Below are 26277 nucleotides of genomic sequence, written 5' to 3' on the forward strand. Positions count from 1 at the left end.
ATACATTTGCCAGGAGAAGTGTTACCTCTTCCATAAATCGATTTAAATAAGAGGCTTCAACAATGGAGCCAGTTCACACTTGTGACATGTCACCTAAATCTACTCTTGGGGAAACACTCCAAATATGGCCCTGGAGAGAGAGCTGCTCACATGCAACAGCTGGTAGGCATAGAGAGAGACCCATTATCACAGAGAGACAAATCCAGTCTGATGGGGAGCTGCAGTTCCTCAAACTTTCTGGCAGAAGGCCACTCTCATCATAGGCCAGAGACATGCCAGGGCGTCCACAAGGCTCCAGCTCCTGGCACAGAAATACCCTGGTCTGCTGCCTGTCCCATGTCTTGTCTGCCAGCTCCATGGAAATGTTTCAGGTCATCAGCAATAGCGTACAGCACGGAAGAGTGGTATGTTTAACTACATCTTTCCACTGGTTAGAACTGCCTAAGTATTGCATCACACCCATTGGCTTTCCTGCTGGCCATTTCAACGAGAATAGACCTAAAGGGTTGTTTAGAGCAATGTGGGGTCATCAAACACCTTGGAAATAGAGATTCAATCCAAAAAACCAAAACCAAAACAAAACAAAACCCCAAAAAACCCAAACAAACAAAACCCCCCAGATTTAGGTATGCAAAGCTCTCTATATATAATTTTAAAAATTAATAAAATATAGCTGCATACTGTGGATCAAGTCTTTAATTTCAATTTTAAGGACAGTTTAATCCTCTGCTTAAAAGAGAACTGGAGAAGTTATAAATGGGAGTAGGATTCCACACTCTGCCTTTATGGATTTTGAAGAAAAATCATGCCTCTGACAGCTAATACGAATTTAAAGCTAACATACCTTTGGGTATCCCCCACTCTGAGAATCACAAGTTTTGCCTTTGCTGTCACTTAGCCAAGTTTCACACAAGGCTGGAATAATTTGGAACCCAATTCAACAAAACCCAAACTTTCAGCTAAGAATATGTCTGTAAAGCCTTTTTTTTTTTTTTTAGTAAGCCTAAAACAGATGTCTTTCATCATGTGGGACATTTTAAAAAGCTTAATACTGTGTTCAGATGTGGCTGCCTATGGAAGTAACAGGCAAGCTGTGCATCCCATCACACGTTACTGCCTCAGGCTCAGTGCTGAATCTCTTATCTGTAAATGCTTACTTCACTCAAGCGACCATAAACCACTGCCTATTAACTTAAATGTTAATTTCAAACCATCAGAAGTTTTGCTGGGAGCAAATGCAGGAAAGAAGCAACTCTGTATATAGTTATTTATACCTTTGCTCTATTCAAAATGCAAATACCAGTGAAATGGCCTCCTACTTTTCTTACTTATCCCTTATTCCTTTATCCTGATAATTTAACCTTTTGTTTTATTTTTTTATTTTTCTGGTAGAAATAGCATCCTTTCTGTAGTGTTACATGATCTGAAACCTCTGTCTCATCTATGAGTAAATAATCTTTGTCTCATCTGTGAGTAAATAATCAACTTTTCTTGATAAAAATATCCTTCTGCAAATGACTCTGGATATGATCTACAGCTCATGTGAATTATGTTCATAAGATATGGAGACCCACAGAAGATATGAACACAGGCTGCCAGGGGAATATCTCATGTCCTGTAATGAAAGAAAGATTATTGATAGCTTAAGGGCACAGAAAGCTTTACTGAGGGAGTGTGTGAAACTGAATGAAATGGCCAATCCTCCTGGTATGTTTCTTCTCCACTAGGAGGCTGAGGTGATCAATCTAATTATCAAAAAGCTCTTCCCCAGAAATAGAATATAAGTGCTTTGGTTCAGAAGGAGCAGAATGTAGTAGGCTTAGGAAGTATTTGTGGAGCCAACTATTTTATCTGCAGCAGTATTTCCCTTGAGCAGCAACTCTCATTTCTGTGAGAGCCCCTGGTTCAATACCCTTGGGTCTGCCAGGATTCTGAGCGGAATGAGACCAATGTTGTTCTTGATCCAAAACCAGATAAAGCGTGTCCCAGAAGGGGACTCAAACTCACTTCTTAACAATTAATCTACAAAGGCTGCAGGTTGACAGAAATTTGTCAACTCAAAAGAAACATTTTATCATTTCCTTTCCATTTGGCTCTACCCTTAACAACATGGAGGACAGTCCTCAGACTGACACACCACAGATATAGATAAGCAGCAAAAACCACTTCTGTGGCATTTTAATCTTGCTCAGCTCTGGCCTCTGCAGCCAAGCCAACCATGAACACAAGCAGCCCCACAGCCTTTTCTACCCAGGAACTGCCTAGAGGTTCCATCACAACACTCAGATCTTACCTGCACACTTTCCTTCTCTCCTTTGCCTGGTTCAACCCCCAAATACAGAGGCAAGAAGTACACCAGCTACCCACTTGCCAAGGGGGCTCCAGATTGCACATGGGTCCAGAATCAGGTACAGAACAGACTTTAAAAGGAAACAGATCAAGCAAAAAGCTGATCCTTAAGGATCATTTCAGCCCTAGAACCCAGGAGAAGGAAGTCCACTGGAATAGCCTATATTTGATAGCACGGAGAAGAAATATTTGAGATCCTGCATAAGAAAGGTCCTCCACCACGTTGCAAGGGTCCCTTGCAAGGTATTACACTCTTTATTTCATCCTGAAGTCTGTTTCAGCAGTTGGTGACCACTATTCCCAAACTCACACTTCTAGCCAAATAAATGGAACATTTGCAAGTTGGCCAAAGTCCTACAGTACAGTTCTTTACAAAGGTTCTAGCCAGTGTTCTCTCATCCACAAAAAGTCCCTTGCACTTTTGTTAAACAGTAGCATTACTTACACAAAATACACTTTGACAGGGATTGCTAATTGAGGAGATAAAGCATCAGAAGAAAAGCAGTGTTTATTGTCACAAGCATGTCGCAAGACCAAGAGTTTGGAAAGGAAGCTGCTTCTCCATTTACATGGACTGGATGCACAGAAAGAATGCAAACTACGAAGGTACTGATGAACATCAGAGAAATCAGAGTCTCAAGCCAACTTTCCAGCTGATGCAAACCAGTGCAGCCCCACTGTCTTCAACTAAGATAAGCCTCATGCTACTGAAACACAGTTGTTTTCTGGAGGAGGGATTATGATTCCACATGCAGAGATAAAAGGGAGCTGCCAGTGAGAGCCTTGGAAAAACAAATAATTTGCAGCCCAGCTGGTATGGACAGGTACAACTGCACTGGCTTCAGACATGCAGCAAGGTGCTACATGGTTTGGCCTAGAAACTACAGAGAGAGGAAAAAAAGAATGGTCTCACCTGCCTATTGCTTCAAATAGCTGGTGTTAAAGTTCTGCCCAACACTGGTTATCAGCATGGTCACAGAGCCCCAGCTCTTTGAGTAGTATGTTTTCTGTATGCAAGGGGATCACAGCAGGCACAGTGAGCACAGGCAGAGTTGTCAGTTGTAGAGTTGTGCTCAGGCTTTTCTCTCCATACTGCACATAACAGGAGACAGCCTTTTCATCAGTGCTTTCCTTTCCCTTCCCTACTAGCTTAACTCATTTCTCCAACACATAGAGGTTTTCCAGCTGCTACACAGAAGTCATAATCCAGCTGACAACCTCACAGAGAGAAAATGCAACAAGAGTAGACCACATTCTTATTCTTAGGAGGGAAAATGGGACCGGACCATCCTCCTCCACTGGAGAATGTACAGCTCTCCAAGTTAGTTGTGTAAATTGAGCTGCAGTGGGCAGCTCAGCCCAACTACTTCAACTAATGCCTTTAAGCAGAGCCCTTCTGTGGCTCTCCTCTGTGTCTCTGCTTCAACTTCCATGAGCTGCAGCACGTGGGCTGAGCCCTAGCCAGCAAATAGCTCCAGTCGTGCCACACAGATTCCTGCTCTGGGGTGGAGGGATCTGCAACAGCCAAGCACATAAAGCAAAATTCCTGAGGTTTGAGCCAGCTCTGGACAACATGAGCTCCAAGGGCAGACTTGCTTTCTACTCTTCCCCTCCTGCCCTCCCCGGTGCAGCAAGGGGAGGGCCGCAGCTTTGCCAGTTCTGTTATGTTCCACCGCTCTGCGCACCCCTTTCCCTCGGCCAGAGGCAGCGCGGCCACCGGGCTGCCCCGGGAGGGCCGGGGCTCTCAGGCAGAGGAGGACAGGCGGGACGGAGAAGCGGAGCAGACTTGCAGCGAGGACAGCTCCGCACAGAGAAAGCGGGAGCTGCGGGTGCCCGGGAGCGGCGGCCGGGCCCAGGGGGTGGGGGCTGCTCTCGAGCCCTGACGTAAAAACTAAGCGGGGCTGCTCGCTCCGGCTTCTTAAGGAGCGCGGCGGCGGCAGCGGGCTCGGAGAGCCCTGCCCTGGCCGGAGCGCCGAGGTAAGCGCCGAGAGCTGCGGCGGCGCCGGGGCGGGGCGGGAGCGGAGCGGGCGGGAGGGAGCGGCGGCGGCGGCGCTGCCCGGAGCTCCGGGAGCCGCGCGGGACTGCCCGGGGATGCTGCACCGGCCCGGGACCGGCTGCGGCAGCCGCACGGCCGAGGGACTACCGTAACGGGAGCTCCGAGTTAGACGATAATAACAAATTAACTGATTAACTTTTAAATTATTATTGTAAGGCATTATCCATGCCGGAGAGCGGAGCAGGAGACTACGCTGCAAGGAGGAGCGGGGATAGGGGGGAGAGTGGGAAAAGTCAGAACCGGGAAGTGTAAATAGCATTCACACACACACAAACTTCAGTGTAAGGACAGAAAGATCAACAGATTGGAGGGCGTAGGGGAAGAATTACATGGAAGCATTCACCACATGCACAGGTAGGAGATTAATGAAATTTGGCGTTTCCTGGGCATCCCCTCCAGCTCTCAACTATCTAAAAAATCAAACAATCTTGAACCTTGTGGACGACTAACAGCAGAGTGCTGCCCGAGTATGACCAAATCATAGGGACTAGTGGCCTTTGCAACTGGCCCTTACTAATCCCATGCACATCATACTTTCAAGGGCACTGATTCTCATATTAATGCACTACCAACTCCTTGCCAGGGCTGTCCCCTTGTTTTGACAAATCCAGAACCCTTGTCTTACCCAGTTTTGTAACATGTAAAGTTCAGAATAAGTGCTGGGGAACAGAAAATGCAAAGAAACCAGTTCAGTTTTTAACCTGTACATATGAGATGGGATCTGCCAAAATCACAGAACCATCATTTAAAGGATTTTAGTATTTTTAGCTTCTTTTTGTATTATTCCTTTGTTTGAACAATCTGTTGTTGTTGGGGTTCCCCGCTCACTGTCCCGTGTCTTCTCATCACCCTCATGGTCATATTTGAGACTGCTAAATTGCTTTGATAACCAGAAATTTGATAAAGTTAACTATGTCCCTTGAAAAAGTCTCAGTGAACAGACATATGTGCATACTGCATGGCACACAGGTGTCTGTGCCCAGTGGAAGGGCTCTGATGCACAAACAAGAATGAAGTAGTGACTCACAGCATGTTTTTTGCTTGCTTCTGAGAAAGCAATCAAAGCCTGCCTTGTGGAGTAGGGTACAGAAGAATGATGTTTCTTGGGGATCTCGGAAGCAGCAGGAGGACAGCCCTATTACTACCACCACTGTCATAAGTGACATCCACTAGGCAGAGCAGTGTGGGAAGAGCAAGCTGTCCCTCTTTTGTTCCTTTAATGCAATGTTCAGGTCCAGGGCTGCCAAGCCAGCTCTTCTCACAACACCCAAACTCAGATTAAAAAGTGACTGTAGGCAGCTGGGGAGTAAAGTCTGAATACCTCAACAATATTCCCAGAACCTGACCAGGTAGCCAGACAGGGGGCTAGGTAAGAATAACATTGCTAGGACTGAAATCTCTGAAGAGTCCTTTAGTTCTACAATGAAATATATTCCACAAAGCAGACTATTCTTCCCTAGTCTCACACACAGGCTGTGCCTGGGCTATTTTTCATGTACAATCCCTCTGCACATCAATATCCTGCCTTTGGCATTTTTCTTCACGTAGCAAAGGAACACTTCTTCAGGACCACTCATAGAAGAGACCTTCTACACAAAAAGCCAGTTGCTTATCTAGTTCATTAAGAGAAGTAGCTTCCCACCCCCAACAACCAAACTGAAAATGTACAAGCACGAATACTCAGCAGATCAGCACATACATTAAATAGAATTTTGTCCTCAATGCTGATCTCAGATGTAGCTGATTTCTACAAATGGGTTCTCCATATGCCATGACCTACACTAAAAACAACCCCTCAAACTTGTTCAACATCAGAAATGCTAGAAGTATGCTAGAAAATACAACAAAGAAGTATGTACTAGAAATGAAATCTGATGGAGAAAACAGGGCCTTTCTGTCCACAAAAGGTAATAATTCTCAGAATTTCTACCTATCCATTACAGATACTACTTAGCAAATTTCAAAGTTTTAACAGTCAATTCTCAGCGATTTGCAATACACATCTATACTTTTACATATACATAAATACATCTCAGCACAGGAAAGTGAGCAAGTCCAGAGAAGGGCCACAAAAATGATGAGGAAGGTGAAGCAGCTGTCCTGAAAAGACAGATTGAGAAAGTTGGGGCTGTTCCACCAGGAGAAGAGCAGGCTCCAGGGAGACCTTGCTGCAGCCTTCCAGCACTTACAGAGGGCCTATAAGAAAGATGAGGACAGGCTTTTTAGCAGGGCCTGCCTCAAGAGGACAAAGAGTGATGGTTTCAAACTGAAGGAGGATCAATTTAGATTAGATATAAAGAAAAAAAATATTTTACAATGAGGGTGGGTGAGACACTGGATTGGAACAGGTTGTTCAGAGAAGTGGAAGATGCCCTATCCCTGAAAAGTTCAAAGTCATGTTGGACAGGACTCTGGGCAATCTGATGTGGTTGAAGTCCCTGCCAATGGCAGAAGGTTGGACTAGAGACCTTTAGAGGTCCCTTACAACCTGAACTGTTCTAAGATTCTATATGCATGGTACATGTTGTACAATACAGCTGCTATGGGATGGCTTTGCTATACCCTCTTTTCAGAGCTGTTCTGCCCTTTAGCACCTAGGCCACTCCTGGTCAGTGGATTAATCTGAAACCTGCAATAATTACAACCATTAAAACAGATTTTCAACAAAATTTTTCCACCTGCTGTTCACTAATCCTTGTGATTCTGAAGACTATTTTAAAGGGCTCATAAAATTTTGAGAAAAGCAAGGCTGCCAAAAAACTTAAATTATAAAAAGGAATGGATTTTTACCGAAATACATTTGGGATCTGTAAAGCAAAAATGGCAAAAAAACTGCCAATGTTAAGTACTTCCAGATAAGAGTTCATCATTCAGATCTGAGGATGATTAAAAATTTTTGCACATGCTTCTACTGCACAGAGCATTGCTACTCCTGTAGTATTTATATACATGCAAAAAGCCTACATAAATCTTTAAGGAACAGAGAAACAATATTTAAGTGCCTTGCATATCATGTAAAATAACGGGATTTTATTCCTGCATCTAAGAGTGAGACTTTTTCAGCTTCTCTTGGCTTTCTTATATTTCAGTGACATAATGGATCTTGGAAGCAGAGGAAGAATCCACTGCACCATGAGACTCACCTGCTCTCTCTTACTCATGGCAGTGTTCTGTGTGACACCTTTTCTCTGCCATAGTCAAATTGATCCACTGGCCCTTGGGCGGGCAGACCCCCAGTGCTGGGAATCCTCCTCGGCTGTTTTACTGGAGATGAGGAAGCCTCACATTTCTGACTCTGTTAGTGGCTTTTGGGACTTCATGATCTTTCTGAAATCCTCAGAGAACCTGAAACATGGGGCTTTGTTCTGGGACCTGGCTCAGCTCTTCTGGGATATCTATGTGGACTGTGTGCTCTCCAGAACCCATGGGCTGGGGAGAAGGCAGCTGTCAGAAGCTGCCAGAAGCCAGAAGATGGCTACTCTACCTTCTCAGTTCATAGGGAGAAACCAAGGTCACTAGTCCTTTAATATGCATCTAATGGGCAATAATTAGAATCTAGTGGGAAAGAAAAGAGATTGAGGCCTATTGTGCTATGTGGTGATAATACAGCAACAGAGGAAAGTGCTGTGCAAAAAACCCATACTCCTCCCAGTCACGTGTAGAGCTGTGTTTATGTTCAGTGTGATCTCAGTAAAAATTTTACCTCTAAAAACTTGAACTAACAACAGCTTTTAAGTTTCAGTTTGATAGGGCAGGAAAAGCAGCAGAAAGTGTAATACAGGAGGATTCAAAAAAGAAGGCAGCTCAGCAACTGAATATACCAATATATTCTTCCACACCAGCCTTTTTACCACAGTTGTGCTAGGAAGAGGCTAGTTCTGAATTCCCCATTCTGAGAGGAATGCATTGCACTGTGCTGTTGGAGAGAGTGGCAGCCTTTGGGCAGAAGGGTAAAGGTGTGCGTGCTTGCCATCTAGCAGTCAGCTACTTTTCATTTCCATACTGGTAACTTTACCCAACACACAATGGAAACAGACCTCAGATTTAGATGCATACAGGCTTTCAGGCACACTACAGCTTCAGGAAGAACACCACTACCTGTGACACTAAATGCTGCAATTCCTAGTCTCCAGGTTCCCAGCCCCCCCACCAACTCCATATGCATGTCAATTACCATCCTCATTCCCAAAAGGGAGACACAGTATAACTTTCCCTAAATCTCAGTCCCTTCCAAGGCTTCAGTTCTGATCCTGCTACCAACAGATCTATCCTTGCCCAGAGAATATCCACTTACAGATAGAGGTAGGTGCTATAATTTGGTGGAGAGGTAGAAGTGCTGTTTCCATCACTGACAGTGTAGTGCATGAGCCCACAGTGAGAAGGCAGAACTGCCTTTACACTTCAATGGATTGAGACCCTTATCTCCACTTGCTAGAGCAGTGTCTCAGTTATTAAGATATTTGGGGGGAATGTTCATGGAATAATGAAGAGCCTCTCTGAGCAAGTACCCATTAGAGTGTCTGTAAAAACTTGACTTGAACTCAGGGTTCTTGCATCTCAGGGACAACACCACAGTGGACCACTCCACTCTTGCCCACAAACCTTAAACAGTTTTGGGTATTGAAAGCTAGAATCTGAGACAGGAAGGACTGAGAGGTCCTTAACCTCTTACCTACAGGCAGGATCCTGAACTTTGAGATATGAGTTGAATTTGAATCAATCCTCTCAGACTGAAAAACTCAAACACACACAGGGTCAATTTCTAATCTATGAGTCAAACAACCACTACCTGCAATTTAAAAGCAAGGACTGGATCCTATTCTGCTCTGGGAAGAATCTGAGCTCTGACTGGATCTTTACTGTGTTGGCATGCAGCACAGAACTCGCTTCTGGTTTCCAAGTGGTCTTAGACATCACACAGGCAACAAGTTGCTCAGTCCTTACCAGACTGATACACTTTTGGATGCAAACAGAATCCAGCTTTAGACACACAAGGCAGTAGTATTGTCAAAACCTGAGATAACCCCCCAGGTTAAAGCATTCAATTATTTTTTGTTTGGGATTGGAGCTTTGAATATCACTGTCTAAACTACCACTAAGCCTCTGTAGAGCTTACATCTGACTCTACATATCTATATCACACTGTGATTTTCCTATACAAAGAGCTTTTGTTCTAGTCAAGATTAAAGAGTAACACTCTGATGTATTTTGAAGAATCAAGTTAAGGGTTTTATGATAAATTCTGACTACTCTTCACTCTAATACAAAGAGATTTTAAGTACTACTAAGTATTCAGGCCCTCTTTGTTTTGTGACTTTTAATCAGTTAATCTGGTTTCTCTGTACAACTGATTAACATCAGTCTGTTGCAGGTAGCTTATAGCAGCGACAGCCTAATTTTTTTTAGAGGAGCCATCTATCTAACTTCTCATCCAAGTCTCCCAGTTTCTTAACAAAGCCAGCTGTTTTAATCTTTGTAACCTGTGGTCCAACTGCCTTATTTCACCAGTGAAGGCAGAAATCAACAGGTAATAATCACAGGTAGAAATAGCATAGCAAATGATGAGGAATAGATTTTGCACTTCTTATGCACAGAGGTACAAGCCTGTTTTCTTCAGCCCCATGACCTTGTGTACTTCACAGCTGCATGGGCAGGTATAAATAGCTTTCAGTAGGCTTGTTCCAGAAATCCAACAATAAAGCAAATTTTCTTGTTTTATACTATTACTTTTGCAATGGTTGATAACTTTATTGCTTCATACCCAAGTTTGTAATCTTACTCCTCTTAAATAGTTAAAATTTCAATATGTTTGGGGCTTGTTTTGTTGTTTTAATTGCAAACAGGATCATAAATCAGGAATGAGGAGCAATCTGCATTGCCTGTAGTTCCTTAAATATATCACTGAATTGGAAAAGCAAGACAGATATTTGAACTTGGCACAGAAATACTGATGTTAAGGTATTAGTAGTATTACATTTCAGAACTAATGGATAATCTTCCTGGTGAAGATTGAGAATCAGGAACTTTTCTAAGGAGGAAAAAAAAAAAAAAAAAAAAGTCCTCCAAGCAAAAAACCCCAAACAAAACTACTTTGTCACATCTTAGAGGCACTTTCACAGTTACCCATACTTGGTCCTCCTGCGAAACAATTCTCTTCAAGTGTGCACTAAGCAGTGGGAGAAGTAGCCCAGTTCCAGACTTACAGATTCAAACACTGTTTTCTGGACCAGTCTGGTCCCTCCAGGCTTTTGACTGTATTCACAGTCTGAAGATACTCCTTAACTCCACACAATCAATGAAAAAGACTTCAAAATCAGAACAGTTGAATACAAGTAATCTGACAAACTGTCTCAATCTACCTAAAATCATAACGCAGCAGCATTTCAACTTCCTAGATATTCTTCAGAGAATTCTTAAACATCTTTAAGTAGAGACAAGTAGGGAGTGTTTTTCAGATACCTAGCCAAGCTATCTTTAGTAAGTCATCCCTTTTCCCTAAAAACACCCAAACACTATGAAAAAGCAGGTTTCATAAATGCATTTCCAATCTATTACAACACTGTAGTTACATTACAGTTATAGCAACTCTAAACAAAATAAGACTTTAGAACCATAAAGAAAACATCACTTTTGTACTCACAGCAATCTTCCTGAAGAGCAGCTGTACAAGAAGATCCTCCTCAAGAAGCCACATAGCACATCCTCCCTACAAACATCTGAATACCACAGATTCAAACCTTCTGTCTCTTTTCTCCTTGCCCAGCAGTCCCACTGTCCCTTACCACTCAGTGGCCTCAGCTGTGCACGCCTCCCTCACAGGTGCAGGTGATTAGGCTCAGACCACCCTTTGCACCTGGCCCAAGAGAGACATAATTTCCTGTCCCAACTCTGCAGGGTGTCAGGAGGGGTAGTGGAGCAAAGGCTATTGTACAATTGAGGTCTGGTAAATAAGCAGGTATTGTATTAGTAAGTGACTTTTTCAGAAGACAAATATATCTAAAAGAAAGAAAGCCAACCAGCTGCCTTTTAGAGAATGTTGCATAGACAACGCCCCAAAGTTCCTCAAGGAAATAACAAATGTGCTACTAGACAGTGTGAGAGATCTCACCCACTGTGCAGAGAGGTTGATAACCTCTGACCAGTGGGGTAGTCGGATTCTGAGTAGACTTAAGCACTTTGATTCTGCTAATTACAAGTAGAAGAGTTTTACAGGAAGACTAAAGAAAAAGGTTCATACTGGGAAAAGATCAAAGTGACTTGACACTGAAAGGCAACATGCAAATGGAGGGATATGGCTATCACCAGAGCAAGAGGCTTGGGGGCAATGCTGATAAAATAGGACTAGCAGCAGCTAAAGGCAGAGGAAACATGGATGTGGGAAACTGAGTATTCAGCTGCTCTTTGCTATTTGGAAATTATTTACTTATATGCATTTTTATGTCACTTTTCAGGAACATTTTCTCATATTCAGAGGTCACCAGTTCTGAAGAACAAAGAGTCAATTGAAGATTTAATAAGTATCCATATACATAAGAGTAGATCTATATTACTTGGAAGAATCATTGGAGAGCTAGGAAAAAAGAGGAAATTACACATTTAGTCTAAGTTTTTGATTTGTAGATAATTTTTAACTATTTCTCTTTATGTTTTGTATTTTAATTCCCATTGATGTCAATTTATGTGGTGGAAGAACACATGAACCTCAAGCACTACATCTCTGATTAACTTGGACTTATGGGTTTTCTTAATCACCTATGAATTAAGTCGCCTTACTAAACTGCATGATTTAAAAGCAGTTGTTTGCTTTAATCTGTGTGTATATCAGGCTTTTTGTAATACATGTGATTTGTTCAAACTATTGTCTTTTGGGTGCCAAACCAGGAAATAACTGATCCTTCAATAAAACATAGATGAGAAGAGAAGGAAGTTGTCAAAAACCCTCCACTGGCTCCAAGACAGGATTAGAGAAGAGATGGTGATGTTTGCTTGTATGCAGAGCTGTACACTTGTTCAGAGCAGCCCCTGCTCAGAGACATCATCCTACTAAAGAAAAATGGTACATATTTCTACATGAAAGGTACCTTCCAAGAGTGTTTTCAGCTTTCCAGTAAAAGGGTTAACAGATTTTACCAGGTCCTCTGCTTTCACACTTACAATGTTTAATCACAAAAATTCTCATACATAACTTGCATTTACTTCTTTTTTAGTTCACAAGTTCTTTGTAGAAAGATCAGTTTTTTCTGACTCTTATTGATAACTGTAGTAGGCAATTTGACATTAAACTAATGCAAAACAAATTATGGCAGGTAACATTTGATTGCTTTTATGGGATAAATTATTTCTATTGCCTGACTGGCTGGATGAAACCATGAATTTCATCTTTCCAGGGCTATTACATTTAGTTTCTTTCCTTGAGCATGTAGCAATATTTGGTGGTTTTTTTTTTTCTTTTTCCCAAATGCCCACAAAAAATGGACTTCCTCATTGTTCAACTTGCAGAAATAGGTTCAAGTCACAAAACATGTAAAGAAATCTTGAAATGGTTACTGGCATGAACAAAATAAGGCTTAATCACAGTCCCATTGAGGGAAATCCTAACTTAAGGAAGCAAATAAAAAACTGTATGAGGGCTAGCAGCTTCATTGGTACTGAATTTGTGCTTCAAGTTAAGCATGCAGCAGATTATTTAAGTGTTTAAGAGAGAATACTAAAGCAGGATAAACACAGGAACACAGTTTGTTTTATTCAGCAACAGACCTCCAGTTGCAGCCACAGCCTATGAGAACGCTTTCCTGCCACATGGGAGGAAAGGAAGTGGAGCCAAGACTGATAAAACAGATCAATCTCTAGGATAGATCACCCTATTGAAAACATTTGGAAATTGCTGATGTAAAGAGGCAATCTGTATTATTAATTGTACTGAAATAAGAAAGGGGCTGCAAGTGATAAAAGAGTGTCTATATTAAAAAAAAAAAAGCAAGGGCTCTCAGTTTGAGATGAAAGTTGATCTGCTATACAACAACATTTACAAATGTCACCGTGTTTAAAGACAGGATATTGCCTCCTACCACTCTTCCTTATCAAATTCATGGCAGATTTTTGTGTGAATAGGATTGTTATTCCTGGCTTACTGTTTCAAAGTCAGAGTGTGTCAGAAGAAGGATGGGATGAACATGACTGACTGAAATTCCCTCACTGTCAGCTGAACTGAATAACAACAAAATAAAGACCTTGTGATTTTGTCCATTTCATCTTACAGGGATCAGTGAGCTAGACAACTGCTTCTTAGCATGAAAAAAAATTATTTAATCTTTACATAATGACATGAAAAAACAGTCCATGGTAGTTCAGGAATATCTATGTGTAAGAATTTGTGTTCCAGTTCGGTTCAATGTTGCTTCAGACCAAACCAGCATTTGTCAGTTACTACTGTTTCCAGCCAAGTTTAATTCAAATGGACACACTAGAAGGAGATTTAAAGCCTCATCAGAAGCTGATGGGTATCTTCCCATAATCAACAAGTAGCTTCCTTGGATTGTTGTGTGTGTCTCTTGGCACTGGCTTATTGCAAAAGCTTACTACTAAGCTTTTATCTCACAGTGTATTTATTTATGTTGTGATATGGGTATATCCACTTTCTAATTACCTCATTACTATTTGTTCTCTGGGACTCTCCTTCCTCCCTCAATAAGTTTGTTTTATTTTAATTTTCACCCTCTTTACTCTTCCTTTGCTAGAGACAAACCACTTGTTAGCTTCCAGTAGCATACTATTATTTCTTGCTGTAAATTCTTCAGTGTTTGCAGTATGTGTAATTCAGGCCTCCTTTGGCCAAAACTAGCAGAAAGAATGAGGAATGTTCATTAATCTCAATACCACAGTGAAAGGTCTTTCAAGAAGATGGCTGAGGTGCTACAAACAGAAAATAAGATTTCTAGCCTCTTTAATGAGTCAGGCAGTTCCTTTATCTCGATGACTATAACTCATTCTGAAAAATACAACACAAGGAAAATCTGTGTGGATTCTAAGCAGCTTGTCTTAAGCCGTATGCTTTTTATTAGCCTTTTCAATCACATCAGCCTAAACACTGTTTGATTAGATATGAAACAAAGCTTCAGAAAATTTACCTAAGTTTTCTCCCAGAACTTTCAAAAATATTTTGTTTTCACACAAATGAAATTTATTTTCTTTGTAAGCACAGAAAAAAATCTTGTAAAAACTTGGACTATTTTTTTTCTTGGAAAGCTGATATTGTTTTAGTGACATAACTGAAATCCTTAAAAGTATGCAAATTTTCTTGAACCATAACTGGTTTTGAGCACATACAAACAGTTATTTGCTATTTTTATGCACCTCCTGCTAAAGAATGATAGTAAATAACTGACTGTATATTTTTTTTTCTCTCTGAAGTGGTACTGAATATTTTCAATTTCTCAGGTCTTTAAAATCCTTCTATACATGACAGGAAAAAGTGTTTTCCTGGTTGCTGGCATCAACAAGAAATACAGCACCATTCGAAAGAAGTAACTTGGCCATGGGAAATCAACAGCTAAAGAGAGAGAAATGGGCAATGGTTTGCACTGCTGAGGAGGTCACAGCACGGGAGCTGGAAATCATCAACAGAAAAGGAATATAGCTCTCCAGAATGTTCCAGGTGAAGTCAGTAAATGCAGAAATCTGTCATGCTGTTATTACAGGCAACATCTGAGACATTTTAAAGAGTCTCTTTTAAGAGACATGGCATCAATTACCTTAAGTAGTTCAGTGAAGTTGTAAGGTGAATGGTAGTTTCCATCATTTACAAGATGGTGAAATTATTTGGTTGATGAGGTCAGAAAAGGACCTAGAAACTTGCTCAGCTGTAGAGAAGAACTCCTGGTGCAAAGCAGTTTGTTGGGCTGAAAAGTAGAATAAATTTTAAGTCTTTCCAAGCTTCTGGATGCTGCCAGAGCACTAGAAAACTCTTAATGAATCTCTACAATAGCTCTGTAGAAGCACCAGCTTTTTCTGTCATATTATCAAAAGTGAGGCATCCTGAATGTTGAACAAAGCTCTGCTGTGTAAGACCTTTGATTACAAAGGAATTTTGTACTGCTGGAAGTCTCTTAGGACTAGAGTTATAGTTACAGTGTCACAGAAGTGGCAAGAGCAAAAAGCTCTCATACCCAGACCAGTTTAAATTTGCTCTTTAATAGACTGCCAAGACTCATTATCTCTTAGGAGCTTTGACTCATCCCGTTCCAAATCAGTCCAACATTAGGGGATATATTTGGAATATGCTCTACCTTACTATATAGAATAATACTACAAAAGCTAAAGCAAGATTCTGAGTTTCCTCTAAAATCATTGTTCACGATTATGAACAATATTATGGAATAAACAGGATGAAGGTAAGAAGACAGTGACAAGATGACTGGAGAACTTATACCTGGTTGGGTTTGGAGAGACAATGTATCCTTCAGTTTCATCATTAGCAGTTCCAATTCCTCTCTCACTTCCTTCTCATCAGGTGGTGTCTGCATTGCCGTGGGAATAAGAACTGTATTCCCCATTCCACCAGGAGAGTTTTCTGTCAGTTTAGGCAGATATGTTTGTTTCTCTTTTGCTTGTTTATGCTGTCCCATAAAGGGTTTGTCACTCTGCAGAGACACTGACTCCAGTGGGTCATCTGAGAACATGAGTTCCACTGCAGTGGGAACCTCAGGTGTCTGTAAAAGCTGCATTCTATTTAAAGAGTTTGGGGGATTCAAAGATTTCCGTTCTGCACCTGTTTTGGAAGTAGGCCTTATTTGGGCAGGATTTAATTCACTCTGCATTCTCCTTTCCAGCAGAACATGTGGATTTCTTGGCATTGTATTATGACACTGTGCAAAAGGACACTCTGATGACTGCAACATGGTCTACAATAGACAAAACACAGAAAATACATTGTAAAAATAAGGTTTCCATTTGCCAGTAGTACTAAAACAGTATTGCAGAAAATGCTATTAAAAAGCTGTAGGGGGAAAATATGTAAACATTTTCTGTGAAACAAGGGCTTTTTAGGAATCTCAGAAATAATTGTAATGATAAGAATCACTATTATTGAAAACAAATAAAATATTTTCTATAAGATGTCTGTATTACATCCCAGTAAAAGGCAGCAATTAGGAATGACATTTATTCACTTTGACTCTTCTCTGAAGAAGAGACTGCAATGAAGTATCTAACACTTCTGTTGGAAACTCTTATTGGAATATTCATTATTTTCATTGCTGTAGTATTTAAATGTGCTGACATGGGTATTGGTGCTAGATGCCACATATGCACAGAATGACAAGAAAATCCCTGCTGCAAAGACCTTATCTGCTTTCTCTAAGGAGAAAAAATTAAGATGACTGAAAATGCAAGTGGAAGTGCATGAAATGTTATTAAAAGTGCTGGTATACAAGAAAAGCAGTTGTTAGTGTTCAGTAATGGCTCATAGCTGTGACAATTCTTGATATATATATCACTATACCTTTACTTCTTCCTTCATGTGCTGCAGTGTCATTTGTAGGTTTTCATGGCTTACTCTCAGTCTTTGGAGTTTTGCCTCTATTTTGCAGCTTTTCTGTTCCTGGCAGTTATGAAGAAATTGCATTTTGTCCTTCCATTTGCTGAACTGCTTCTTCATGTACCTACCAGAGATACAGAGGGTGGGATTTTTGCTAGACCAGACATACACAAATATATGCATTCATGAAAATGAGCAAACACTTTAGCACAAACTTTATCCCCTTTACTAGTTCTGGAAATTCTTGTCAGTTTTGGGGTTAGAGGCCAATATTTCAGAAGCTAGGCTGTACCCATGGAATTAGCAAGAACATGAGTATTCCAGGCTAAATAGAACTGTGGCCAGGAGTGAACCTTGCATCTTGAGGTTTTACCTTTCCCACAAAGGTGGCTGCAACATAAGAGACAATAGCAGTCCCTCTGTATAAAAGCAAACTACTTGTAGCAACTCCCTGACCTGCAAAAAATTCCCATTACATGCCTGGGCAACAGTGAAGTAAAAGCAGGTTCTGCCTCTTTGATAGAATTTCTTCTTGCTAGTGGTATTCTCTGCAGTTTCTTTAATGATACGAATAGCTTCTGCACTGGCCAATTGCCCTTGAAAAAACACTCTGATTTCTGCAAACAGAAGTACCACCCTCCCATGTACAACAGAGATTTAGAAATTACCTACTCAGAGCACAGTATGCCAGTAATACCACCCATAATTCTGTTCTATTTGTGATTTCTCTAAGAAGTCAGGGTAGAAATAGTTTTGCTTTCCTCACAGCTGAGGTGCAGAAAGGAAAGTTTATTAACACTACAGTAATAAACCAACTGCTTCATATCACAGATCTGAAATAGTTATCTGCCATGCTTAGTTACATACAGAAGTTCACTTGATCCACTTTCTTGTGGTAATGCTTTGGCTTAGAGACAGCCACCCCCTTGAACTACACAAGATTTGTCTGAATGGGACAGCGAGTCAAACCATTGAAAATTAAAATTAATATTACAGTGGTCCTTTATAATAACATTTAAGGCCTCCTGACTGTAAAATTCTGTCCTCCTTCAACTAACTCAGCGTCCAGTTCTGAGAGTAGACAGGTGAATGCTGGAAGTCAGTCCCAAACAAAATAAAGAGCTTCCCATGAGTAATGTGATTCATTCACCCAGTTCTGTGATAAGCTCTGGGTCAGAGCAGCATTATAGGAGCAGGCATCCCATATATCCTCTCAACAATTGCTAATCTAAAAGAAAGCTGAAGATCTTTGTCATATCTCTTTATTTTCCCAAGTGAGAACAGACCCACAATGAAACTGAAATTGTTTAGCTCTAATCTTGGAGTGCCCTTTTGTGAACTTGGAGCAGCAATTGCACTTGGAATGAAACAGAAGGGGAACAGAGGGAATTGAACATGCTGAAAGAAATAAAGGGAGTAGATTCAGGATCGAATTCTACACTTCACCGTAATTCCATCATTTTCACTGGTCATAGGCATGGTTATATAGAGCACATTTATATACAACTACAAAAAAGGGGGGGAAGGCAAAAATCCAAGTAAAAGGTAAGCATCGTAGCTCACACACCAACTTCCCTCCTGCCATGACACCCAAACAAACAAGCCTCCCAAGAGATTCTTAATTACGGAATTAATATTTTACAGTGTCAAATATTTGACTATCAGGAGGAACTTCTCTGATAAACTATTATACTAGTAGTTACTGTATTCATCCTATTAATCTCTATTTGATGTACAGCATTTTTTTAGAAATAAATTCTACTTTGATTTAAAAGCTTCATGCAAATTATGAAATTTGTTTTGATTAGGCCTTATTGAGAGAAAATTTTGAAAAAGTATGCTATTCTGACATTTTTATCTGGATGAACATCTTTTTTTTCTAAAAATTCCTTTCAGAAATGTGAACTAGCAATTGCAGAAAAGCTGATGAAAGCAAACCACAATGGTTTGCTTTGCCATTGTTTTTCTAGTGATCTTAATCTAAAATTTTTGTTGCTGAGTTTTTATTATTCATCCTCATTTGATAGGATTTTTTTAAATCTCAAAATCTCCAAACTTTGGAAAAATCATCTGTCTTCTAGCCCTCCAGCTGGAGCAGCACTGCCCACTAGTCTTCACCGAGTTTACTACTGCATTTACCTACCTGCTGTCACTGTGAATGCTTTTAATGGATTCATGCATTTTTATCACATCTGCTTCAAAAGAGGCTATTGCCTACAACAAAAAGAAGTATCTGTTCATAAATTTATCAGCAATAGCATTTAATTTTTATATGCAAGTTTTATTATAGGAGTGTATGAAAAGTTTTGAATCTGGTGAATCTACAGAATTACTGGTTAACCATTTTAATTTAATATATTACAATCAACTGATGAATTAAAGTATTTCTAATGGCTGGGAAATTTATTCTATAAAACAAATTCTTTGTTCTATGACAAATTTAAGTGTATGAGAATTTGTTCGAAGTTAGAACAAAATCCATATTCCCAAGAATTTCTGCAAAATGGAATATTTTGATTTGGGAACAATCTCTCTCAAGTCCCACAACTGCTTTGAGACAAGGAGATGGAGAGAGAGACTGTATGTAGAAGAGAGAAGAGAAACTCCTGGTCTTTAAATTCTCTGGACCATGCAGAGAACAGTAGCCCAGAAGTCAAGGAGACAAACACTTACCAGCTAAGATACTTTTGAGGCATGATATAAGTTGGGCAGGAATCAGAGGTGCCAGGAAATTATGAGACTAAGAGCTGGATCACTCAGGACCTCCATGTTCATAGATTCTATTAAAAGCAATCATTGGACTTACAATCCATGTCTCTTCAATCAAAGTGGAAATAACCTGCACTGTAATATCTTAGAAATGAATATAAAACTGCTCAAAAGGGATTCTCAGCCCAGAGATAAAATAAACAAGAGAGCAATGCACCTGACAGAATCTCAGCACAGGGATGCCAGACCTGTCCTGCTGTTTTCTAAAATGACAAATGCCAACTGTCAAAATTCTATGTTTAAGCAATGTCTGCCCACAACATCTCCTGCAGATATCTGCTGGCTGGCACTGTACCTTGAGCTGGGCAACAGAGTTCTAAAAGACAGATCTTCCAAAAGGCAGCACAGGAGTAGCAGCCAAAGGATATCTGATACACAGAGGCTAGTATTGTGTTACTGCACCCCTTGGCTCCTGGGAAGAACAAGATGAGTGGATGACAGAAACTGGTTTGAACACAGCCCAGTGTTCCCTGTATTCTGAATAAGTGCAGAGCTACCAATCTCTCAAAAAGTATAGAAACAGAAAACTGCTATGTACTTTGTTTTAGCTACACTGTCCTACCCACTCTTTTGATTCTTTGGAGGCAAGTTAGGAATGGATTAATAGAGACCTTTTGTGCATTAGCTATTTTAGTTGGAGTGGACACTGCTCTGGGTTTATCCTAAGAGGGCCCACTCTCTCCTCTTGCTATTTCCATGGTAACAAAAATGGCCTGAGTCTAATAAGAACTCAGGCATTCTTCTTTGACATTTGCTTGTAGTAGGAAGACACGATGGCCTTTTTTACTGTCAGAATAGCAAGAGGACTCCAGACTCATCTAGACTTTAGCATGCTACTCTATGACATCTCAAAAAACCCCAAAGCAAATATTCTTACAGGTGCTTCAGAAGGTCATGAAAGTCAAGGAGTTAGTCACTAATCTTGAGAAGATAACAAATTCAAACTTCACTAAGTTTTCAGATTCCACATTTTTCACCATAAGTGAGGAATTAACAGAAAGGTGAAGCTGCCCATTACATTTTCATTGTAATTAGAAGGCAAGCAGATAATTAACTTGCTAGATCTTCTTCACAGCTTTAGCACTATTACTGCTTCGTGTTTTGCTCACCTGAGCTATTGTCTTGCCTTGCTCAGGTGTCTTGTTGTTACTCTCACTCTTCTGCATTACAGTCCTATTTTCAGGTATGAATCTGGATGATTCTGGGACACAATTGTCCAGTTGGAAAGGCACATTTTCAGGACCAGGTCGTGATGAAGCGCTGAATTCCACAGGAGAACTATATACCAACAGAGAAGTAATGAGTAGGGAAAGGATCAGGACTCACATGGTTTTTTCTACCCAGGAAGATCCAAATGCAAAAAACTAATGCAGTATAAATAGACAGACAAACATTACCTCCAATTCTCATTATTAACCACTGTGATGAGTGGAAATACAGTAATGACTTTAAATATTAACCAAAGCACACAAAACAACTGGTCAGAAAGAAGAGGAATGGTGAGATCATCTACTTGCTATTGTGAGTGATTCCACAGATCTGTAATTTAGTGGGACTTGAGTAGAATCCCTGCCAGTGAATGCACTGTGGGTCACATGTGGAAAGTAGTCACAGTTAATTTCCAATGGATTTGTCACAGAGGAGGTGCTTAAGAACCCATTCAGTTGTAAAGGTAGTAAATATATGCAATGCTTAGCCCGAGACTGAGTATAAGAAATAGAACAGAGTGGAAAATACAGCATAAGGAAGGAGGGAAGCAAAACACAAGCCTGTTATATTTTATAAGGCAACTGATTATTAGGTTGTCAGCATGGTAACCATAGTTAAGCTACAGAACAATGTGCAGCAACTTCTCAGTTATTCTTTCCCTTTTTAATAGAAAAATCATGACATGGTATCTGTCATAACAAAATCCTTTAGTCAAAGGACATAATCAAGAGGCATTCCACAGCCTGACATTCAGAGATTATAAATTCATCTGACACCAAAACTCACAAAGTCTTTTTGTGAGCAGGGAAGTGCCTCTCCTCCACTGACTCCAGAGCTGTCCTTCTCTGAGCCTCTTTTCTTCTGCAGCGCTCTTGAAACAGGTTGTTCCTGATGGTGCGCAGAAAGTGCTTTGCGTTCGCCTTTGCTGACATCTATTGGAACAAGGGATAATAAAGAAGAAAGTGACTTTTCAAACAGGTACTGCCCAGAAACAAACGTATTCCAAAGCAAAGGTCCATCTGCTCATTGTCTGACGAGGCTCATGGCTGCTATCTGAGCCCTAGAAGGGGAGCTGAAGTGGGTAATGCTGCAGGAACACAGGCAAGAGCAGCTCCAATTCTTTTAGGCAAAATACTGACTGGATCAAAGTCAGGCAGCCTGGAAATGCCTAAACATAAGATTTTGGCAGCTACAATGATTAAGCTCACAGTCACAACAATAATTCTGCTGACTAGTATCTAAGGAAGAAATACTTTTATACTTGTATAAAGCATTTGTAGATATAAGTCTTCCATGCCTCACATCCTCCTCTCACAGAATACAGTAAAATACACATCCATTATCATAGGAGTGTCAGGCTCATGTACAACAACTAAGCTCAGTAGCTGTATTATTGGAGGACACCAACCAATTCTGCCCCAGGTGACTGCTGCAGAACATGGGCTGAGCCTTGACAGACTGAACAGGAAAACAGGAAAACACACCACAAGTCTCCTAGTGCTTCTCAACATGGTAGTAACATTACCACAAGGTGTCAGCACGGTAAGGAAAAACTCTGCTGGTATTTCAAACCCCCACTCAGCAACTCAATCCCTAATAAAGACAGCAGTGTGAATACTTACCCAGACAAGGACAGCATCTGCTAAGAGTGGAAGGTATGGGGATAGCAACTTACTACTGATTATTTTATGTTCCACACAACAGATACAAAAATGGTATCTGTCATAGTGAGTAGCTTATCTTTTAAATTTTGGTATAGATTTTGGCCTGTATTGTAATATTTGGCCTATAGAGTAATATTTACAGAGTTTGTGTTAGACTAAGGTTTCATAAAGGAAAGCTAAGTCCAATGATTCAGTTGCAATTCTGCAGCAACAATATCGGTACGATCCAGGCTGCAACATCTCCTGCCTTGGTTTAGCATTCGTCCTTCCTTTTGGTGCTTCTACAAACACACATTCCCATTCACTCTCCATTCACACTAATTTTAAGGTCTCTACTTAGAAATCTCTTAATGAAGAGTTTAGTTAACATTTGATTTTCCTACTTTGTCACAGATGGAGTATGAGAAAGAATATTTGGAGGACTGACCTGTTATTTTCAATGCAGATATTGAGCATCCAGATACAATTTCTCACAATGTTAGCAGTATGGTTTTCTTTTCAGGAAGACAGCAATGAAATGGCAAGAGTTTAATGCTTCCCCAGACAAAGGGTGACTACAAGAGCAGTCTAAGAGTCTTTAGTTTTAGTGCAGACACTGGCTGCCCAGGTATCTTTCACATTAAGTGCAGAGGATTGGGAAGGAGACCAGGACATACAGGTTTATAGGGAAACTTTCCTAAGTGCTTTTCAGCTCATTTACTGGAACAGAAGGATACTGTTACACAGATCCACAAAAAGCCCATCTGCTGCTGTGTGCAAGATCTGGAATCTCCTGCTCAAAGGAGAAGCTGGTCTTCCAAATACCAATTCCCAGTGTTGTATTTTGCCACTAGTGTGATGATAGCACATGTTGCCCTGTAACAGAGTCCAGGTATGTGATCTTAGTTGGACACATGTTGCCTCTTTGTGCTGTATCCCTAACTGACAGAGACAAATGAGTCAGAAAGCTTTACAATAAAGTGGAAAAAACTGAAGACATTCAGAAAAGAGAGAAAGAGAAAGACATTTCATGCAGGAGTTTGTATAACTTTAGGATTAATGAATTTCTGGATGAGTCTGCATTGGGATTGGGATGAAGGAACATTGGGACATTGAGGGGACTTTTCACAGGTTTAAGGATTGTCTGCCAACAGAAAATTTGCCATAAAACTCCTTAAGAAGAAGACTTGCACTGGGATATTTCATAGCTCTATTCAGTTACTTCAAAACAAAACACTAATTCTAAAGTTAGAAGCCTGCTTTGGTCCTTTTCCTGTCTCCCTGTTCCCAGACTAATAATGCTGATATGTCATGGCCATTATGGGTAATACACACATAACTTTATAATGCTTCTAGTTCAAGAATCTACTGCCTACTTGCCTCCATGAAGAACCTCAACAGGGAAATGAATCAGTACAATAGGACTCTACCTGCACACAGTGTTCCACAACAGGATGTGATCTCTTATGTGGTTTGCAGAGACGGCCAGTGAAAAAGCAGGCTTGGCAAAGGTCAAAATTGAGGCATTTTAAACAGCGATACCTGTGAGTGAAAACAAAAAGATTTCTTTATCTCCCCACAAGTAAGAACTTGGTGTAAGTAAGCTTAATTACTGGAAACCCAGATCCCTGGCCTCTGAAATTCAAAGAAACATCATCATTAGAATAATCGCTTTCCTCAGCACTCTCTGAATTCAAGTTATTTTGCCCAATTGATTGAGGACTTTTCTCCAAACCCTTGATCTTATTTATTTGCTGCATTGAAATGCAGTCCACGGAAGAAAACATTGTTCTAGCACCATTTCCCATTTTTCAGAATGCAGTTACAATTTCATGTGCTTCTTATACAGCAGCTTACCTCTATTTATTGCTTCCATGGAACTGTAATATTGACATACGAAGCATAAACAAAAAAACTAAAAATGCAAGAAACTAAATCTATAAACTTACAATTAGTGAGAACATAGTAACAGTAAAATGCTTTTCTGAGCATTCTGGTCCGATGGTAATGCGTAGTGTTCTTTTTATACCACTATGCCATTTTATAACATTACTTAGATGACTAAGATGCTAAGATGGAAAACTTAACAAGCCAGTTAATACAACTGGTTACAGGAAAAATAACTAAGAAATGAGATACACAGGTTTAATTGCCTTTGACTTTGGACTGCCAGTTTACCTTTGGCAAGTTTTCATGTTTGTGCTAGTGAGCTAAAGAGAAGTAGGATGAAGGCTTGAGCAATAGACTGCAGTGGTTCTCTCTATCCCTCTTTTCCTGGTTAAATTTGATTACATCCAAAGCTTGTTACTTAGTACATCAGTTACAGCCTGTAAGGTATGCAAACAATGGTAAGAACTAACTGGGTGGATGCTAAAGACCACTGACACACCTGATGCCTGTAATGGGGAAAACTTTGCAGACTCTGCATCTAGCTTGGTGAGAAACCATTTCCATGGCTGATAATCTGTAACATGTAGGGAGCCACAGGAGAACAGCAGGCTCTGATCTCAGCCAAGACAGGAATTTTTCTTCAACAATAGGTGCATTCAGAACCTAGAAAAAATACATGTCTCAAGCTCATACATTCACTTGAAAAAACTAGTGGTTTATCTACAATCTCTAATAAAAGCTCTGATACTGGATTTTGCTGGCATAAATTTTCCATTCATGTAAAATGTTACTGGGTTCCAAAGGTTTTGGAATAAATGTGGGAGTCCTCAATAGTACCTTACTGAGCATCTTTTCTATAGATACAAATCCTCTCATACTGTGAGACTGATGATCAGCCCTGCTTCTTAAAAGTAGATACTTGGGGATGTTATGTGGTGATACACTTGAAGTTTTAATCAATCTGCAACATTCGGAATAATTTCCCAGGACATCAGAATTTCACTCACCCCATGGAAACAGTCATGAATCGCAATTTCCACACAAGACAGAGTGCAGCCTTCTCCCACAATGGCTGGGATCTACATCAAGAAGAAAGGCTCAGAAACACCTCAATAAAAAACAGATGTTCCCATCATGCTCTGCTGCAATGGTGACAGCACACAGATGGTGAAGTATCTATAGCAATGCCATTTTAAACACTATTCTGAAGAAAGCCCATTCATATTCATGCCATCAGTATGCAGTTTCACAGTTCAGGGTGAATGATTTGTTTCCTACTCACTTACTGTAATGGATAAACATACTATATTTTCACAATATACTACTGAAGAACACTGAGTTTAAATCCCAGAGGTCATTTTCAAATCCCATTTTCAGCACCAGTTCAGCTGGAAATACCTGTATGTTCAGGCAACATGCTCCAACTGCAACCTATTCTATTGAGTACAGACATCTGCTTTAGGAGCAGTTGTATCCAGCTGTTTCCAGGACCTATAAGCTCAGGCAACATGAATACACAGAGGCATTCACTAATGAAAGTGGTTATTTTGAGTAAAAGGACAGAATTTGATTCTTTTACCTACTTTGCATGATAGCTCCCTACGTCCACAGTGTCCTATTAACTTTAGTCCCATAAGGTAATCAAACATAAAAGATATCAACCATGAAGGGTTTTCTTGTGCTAGGTTAACACAATCCTACAAAATCTGTTGAGTAACAGCACTGCACTGACATTACCTGATTTAAGTCTCTTAGAAGGCTTCTCAGGGCACTACAGGTGATTAATGTCTCCTTCCCATCATAGACAGCATAAAACTGGAAAAAAG

At 40.4% G+C, this 26277-nt stretch overlaps 2 protein-coding genes across 3 annotated transcripts; one reads left to right on the top strand and one right to left on the bottom strand.

Annotated features, from left to right (window-relative positions):
• Positions 1-7501: 7501 nt before the first annotated feature.
• FAM237A (family with sequence similarity 237 member A) lies at positions 7502-12733 on the top strand. Its single transcript, XM_012574958.5, has 2 exons — positions 7502-7916; positions 11857-12733. The coding sequence occupies exons 1-2, from the start codon at positions 7502-7504 to the stop codon at positions 12003-12005; spliced, it is 564 nt and encodes a 187-aa protein (XP_012430412.4). The 3' UTR covers positions 12006-12733.
• Positions 12685-26277, bottom strand: DYTN (dystrotelin). 2 transcript variants are annotated; one of them, XM_072932351.1, is made up of 9 exons: positions 26189-26277; positions 25459-25530; positions 23992-24103; positions 21705-21850; positions 20819-20987; positions 19084-19154; positions 16905-17064; positions 15834-16305; positions 12685-15303 (listed from the first exon to the last, which is right to left on the bottom strand). In XM_072932351.1, exons 2-9 carry the CDS (start codon positions 25473-25475, stop codon positions 15200-15202), a joined length of 1251 nt encoding a protein of 416 aa, XP_072788452.1. In that variant the 5' UTR covers positions 25476-25530; positions 26189-26277; the 3' UTR covers positions 12685-15199. The 2 variants fall into 2 exon arrangements, with proteins under 2 accessions (XP_072788452.1, XP_072788453.1); XM_072932352.1 differs by lacking the exons at positions 23992-24103; positions 25459-25530; positions 26189-26277 and adding an exon at positions 23010-23270.

This window comes from Taeniopygia guttata, chromosome 7 (assembly GCF_048771995.1).
Source record: "Taeniopygia guttata chromosome 7, bTaeGut7.mat, whole genome shotgun sequence".
Lineage (NCBI taxonomy): Eukaryota > Metazoa > Chordata > Aves > Passeriformes > Estrildidae > Taeniopygia > Taeniopygia guttata.

Coding starts and splice junctions, on each gene's coding strand:
- FAM237A (XM_012574958.5), top strand. CDS start 7,502: ATGGATCTTGGAAGCAGAGGAAGAATCCACTGCACCATGAGACTCACC. Junction 7,917..11,856: donor GTTCATAGGGAGAAACCAAG/GTCACTAGTCCT, acceptor GTCACTTTTCAG/GAACATTTTCTCATATTCAG.
- DYTN (XM_072932351.1), bottom strand. Junction 21,851..23,991: donor TTGTGGAACACTGTGTGCAG/GTAGAGTCCTAT, acceptor TTGTTCCAATAG/ATGTCAGCAAAGGCGAACGC. Junction 16,306..16,904: donor ACATGAAGGAAGAAGTAAAG/GTATAGTGATAT, acceptor TGTCTATTGTAG/ACCATGTTGCAGTCATCAGA.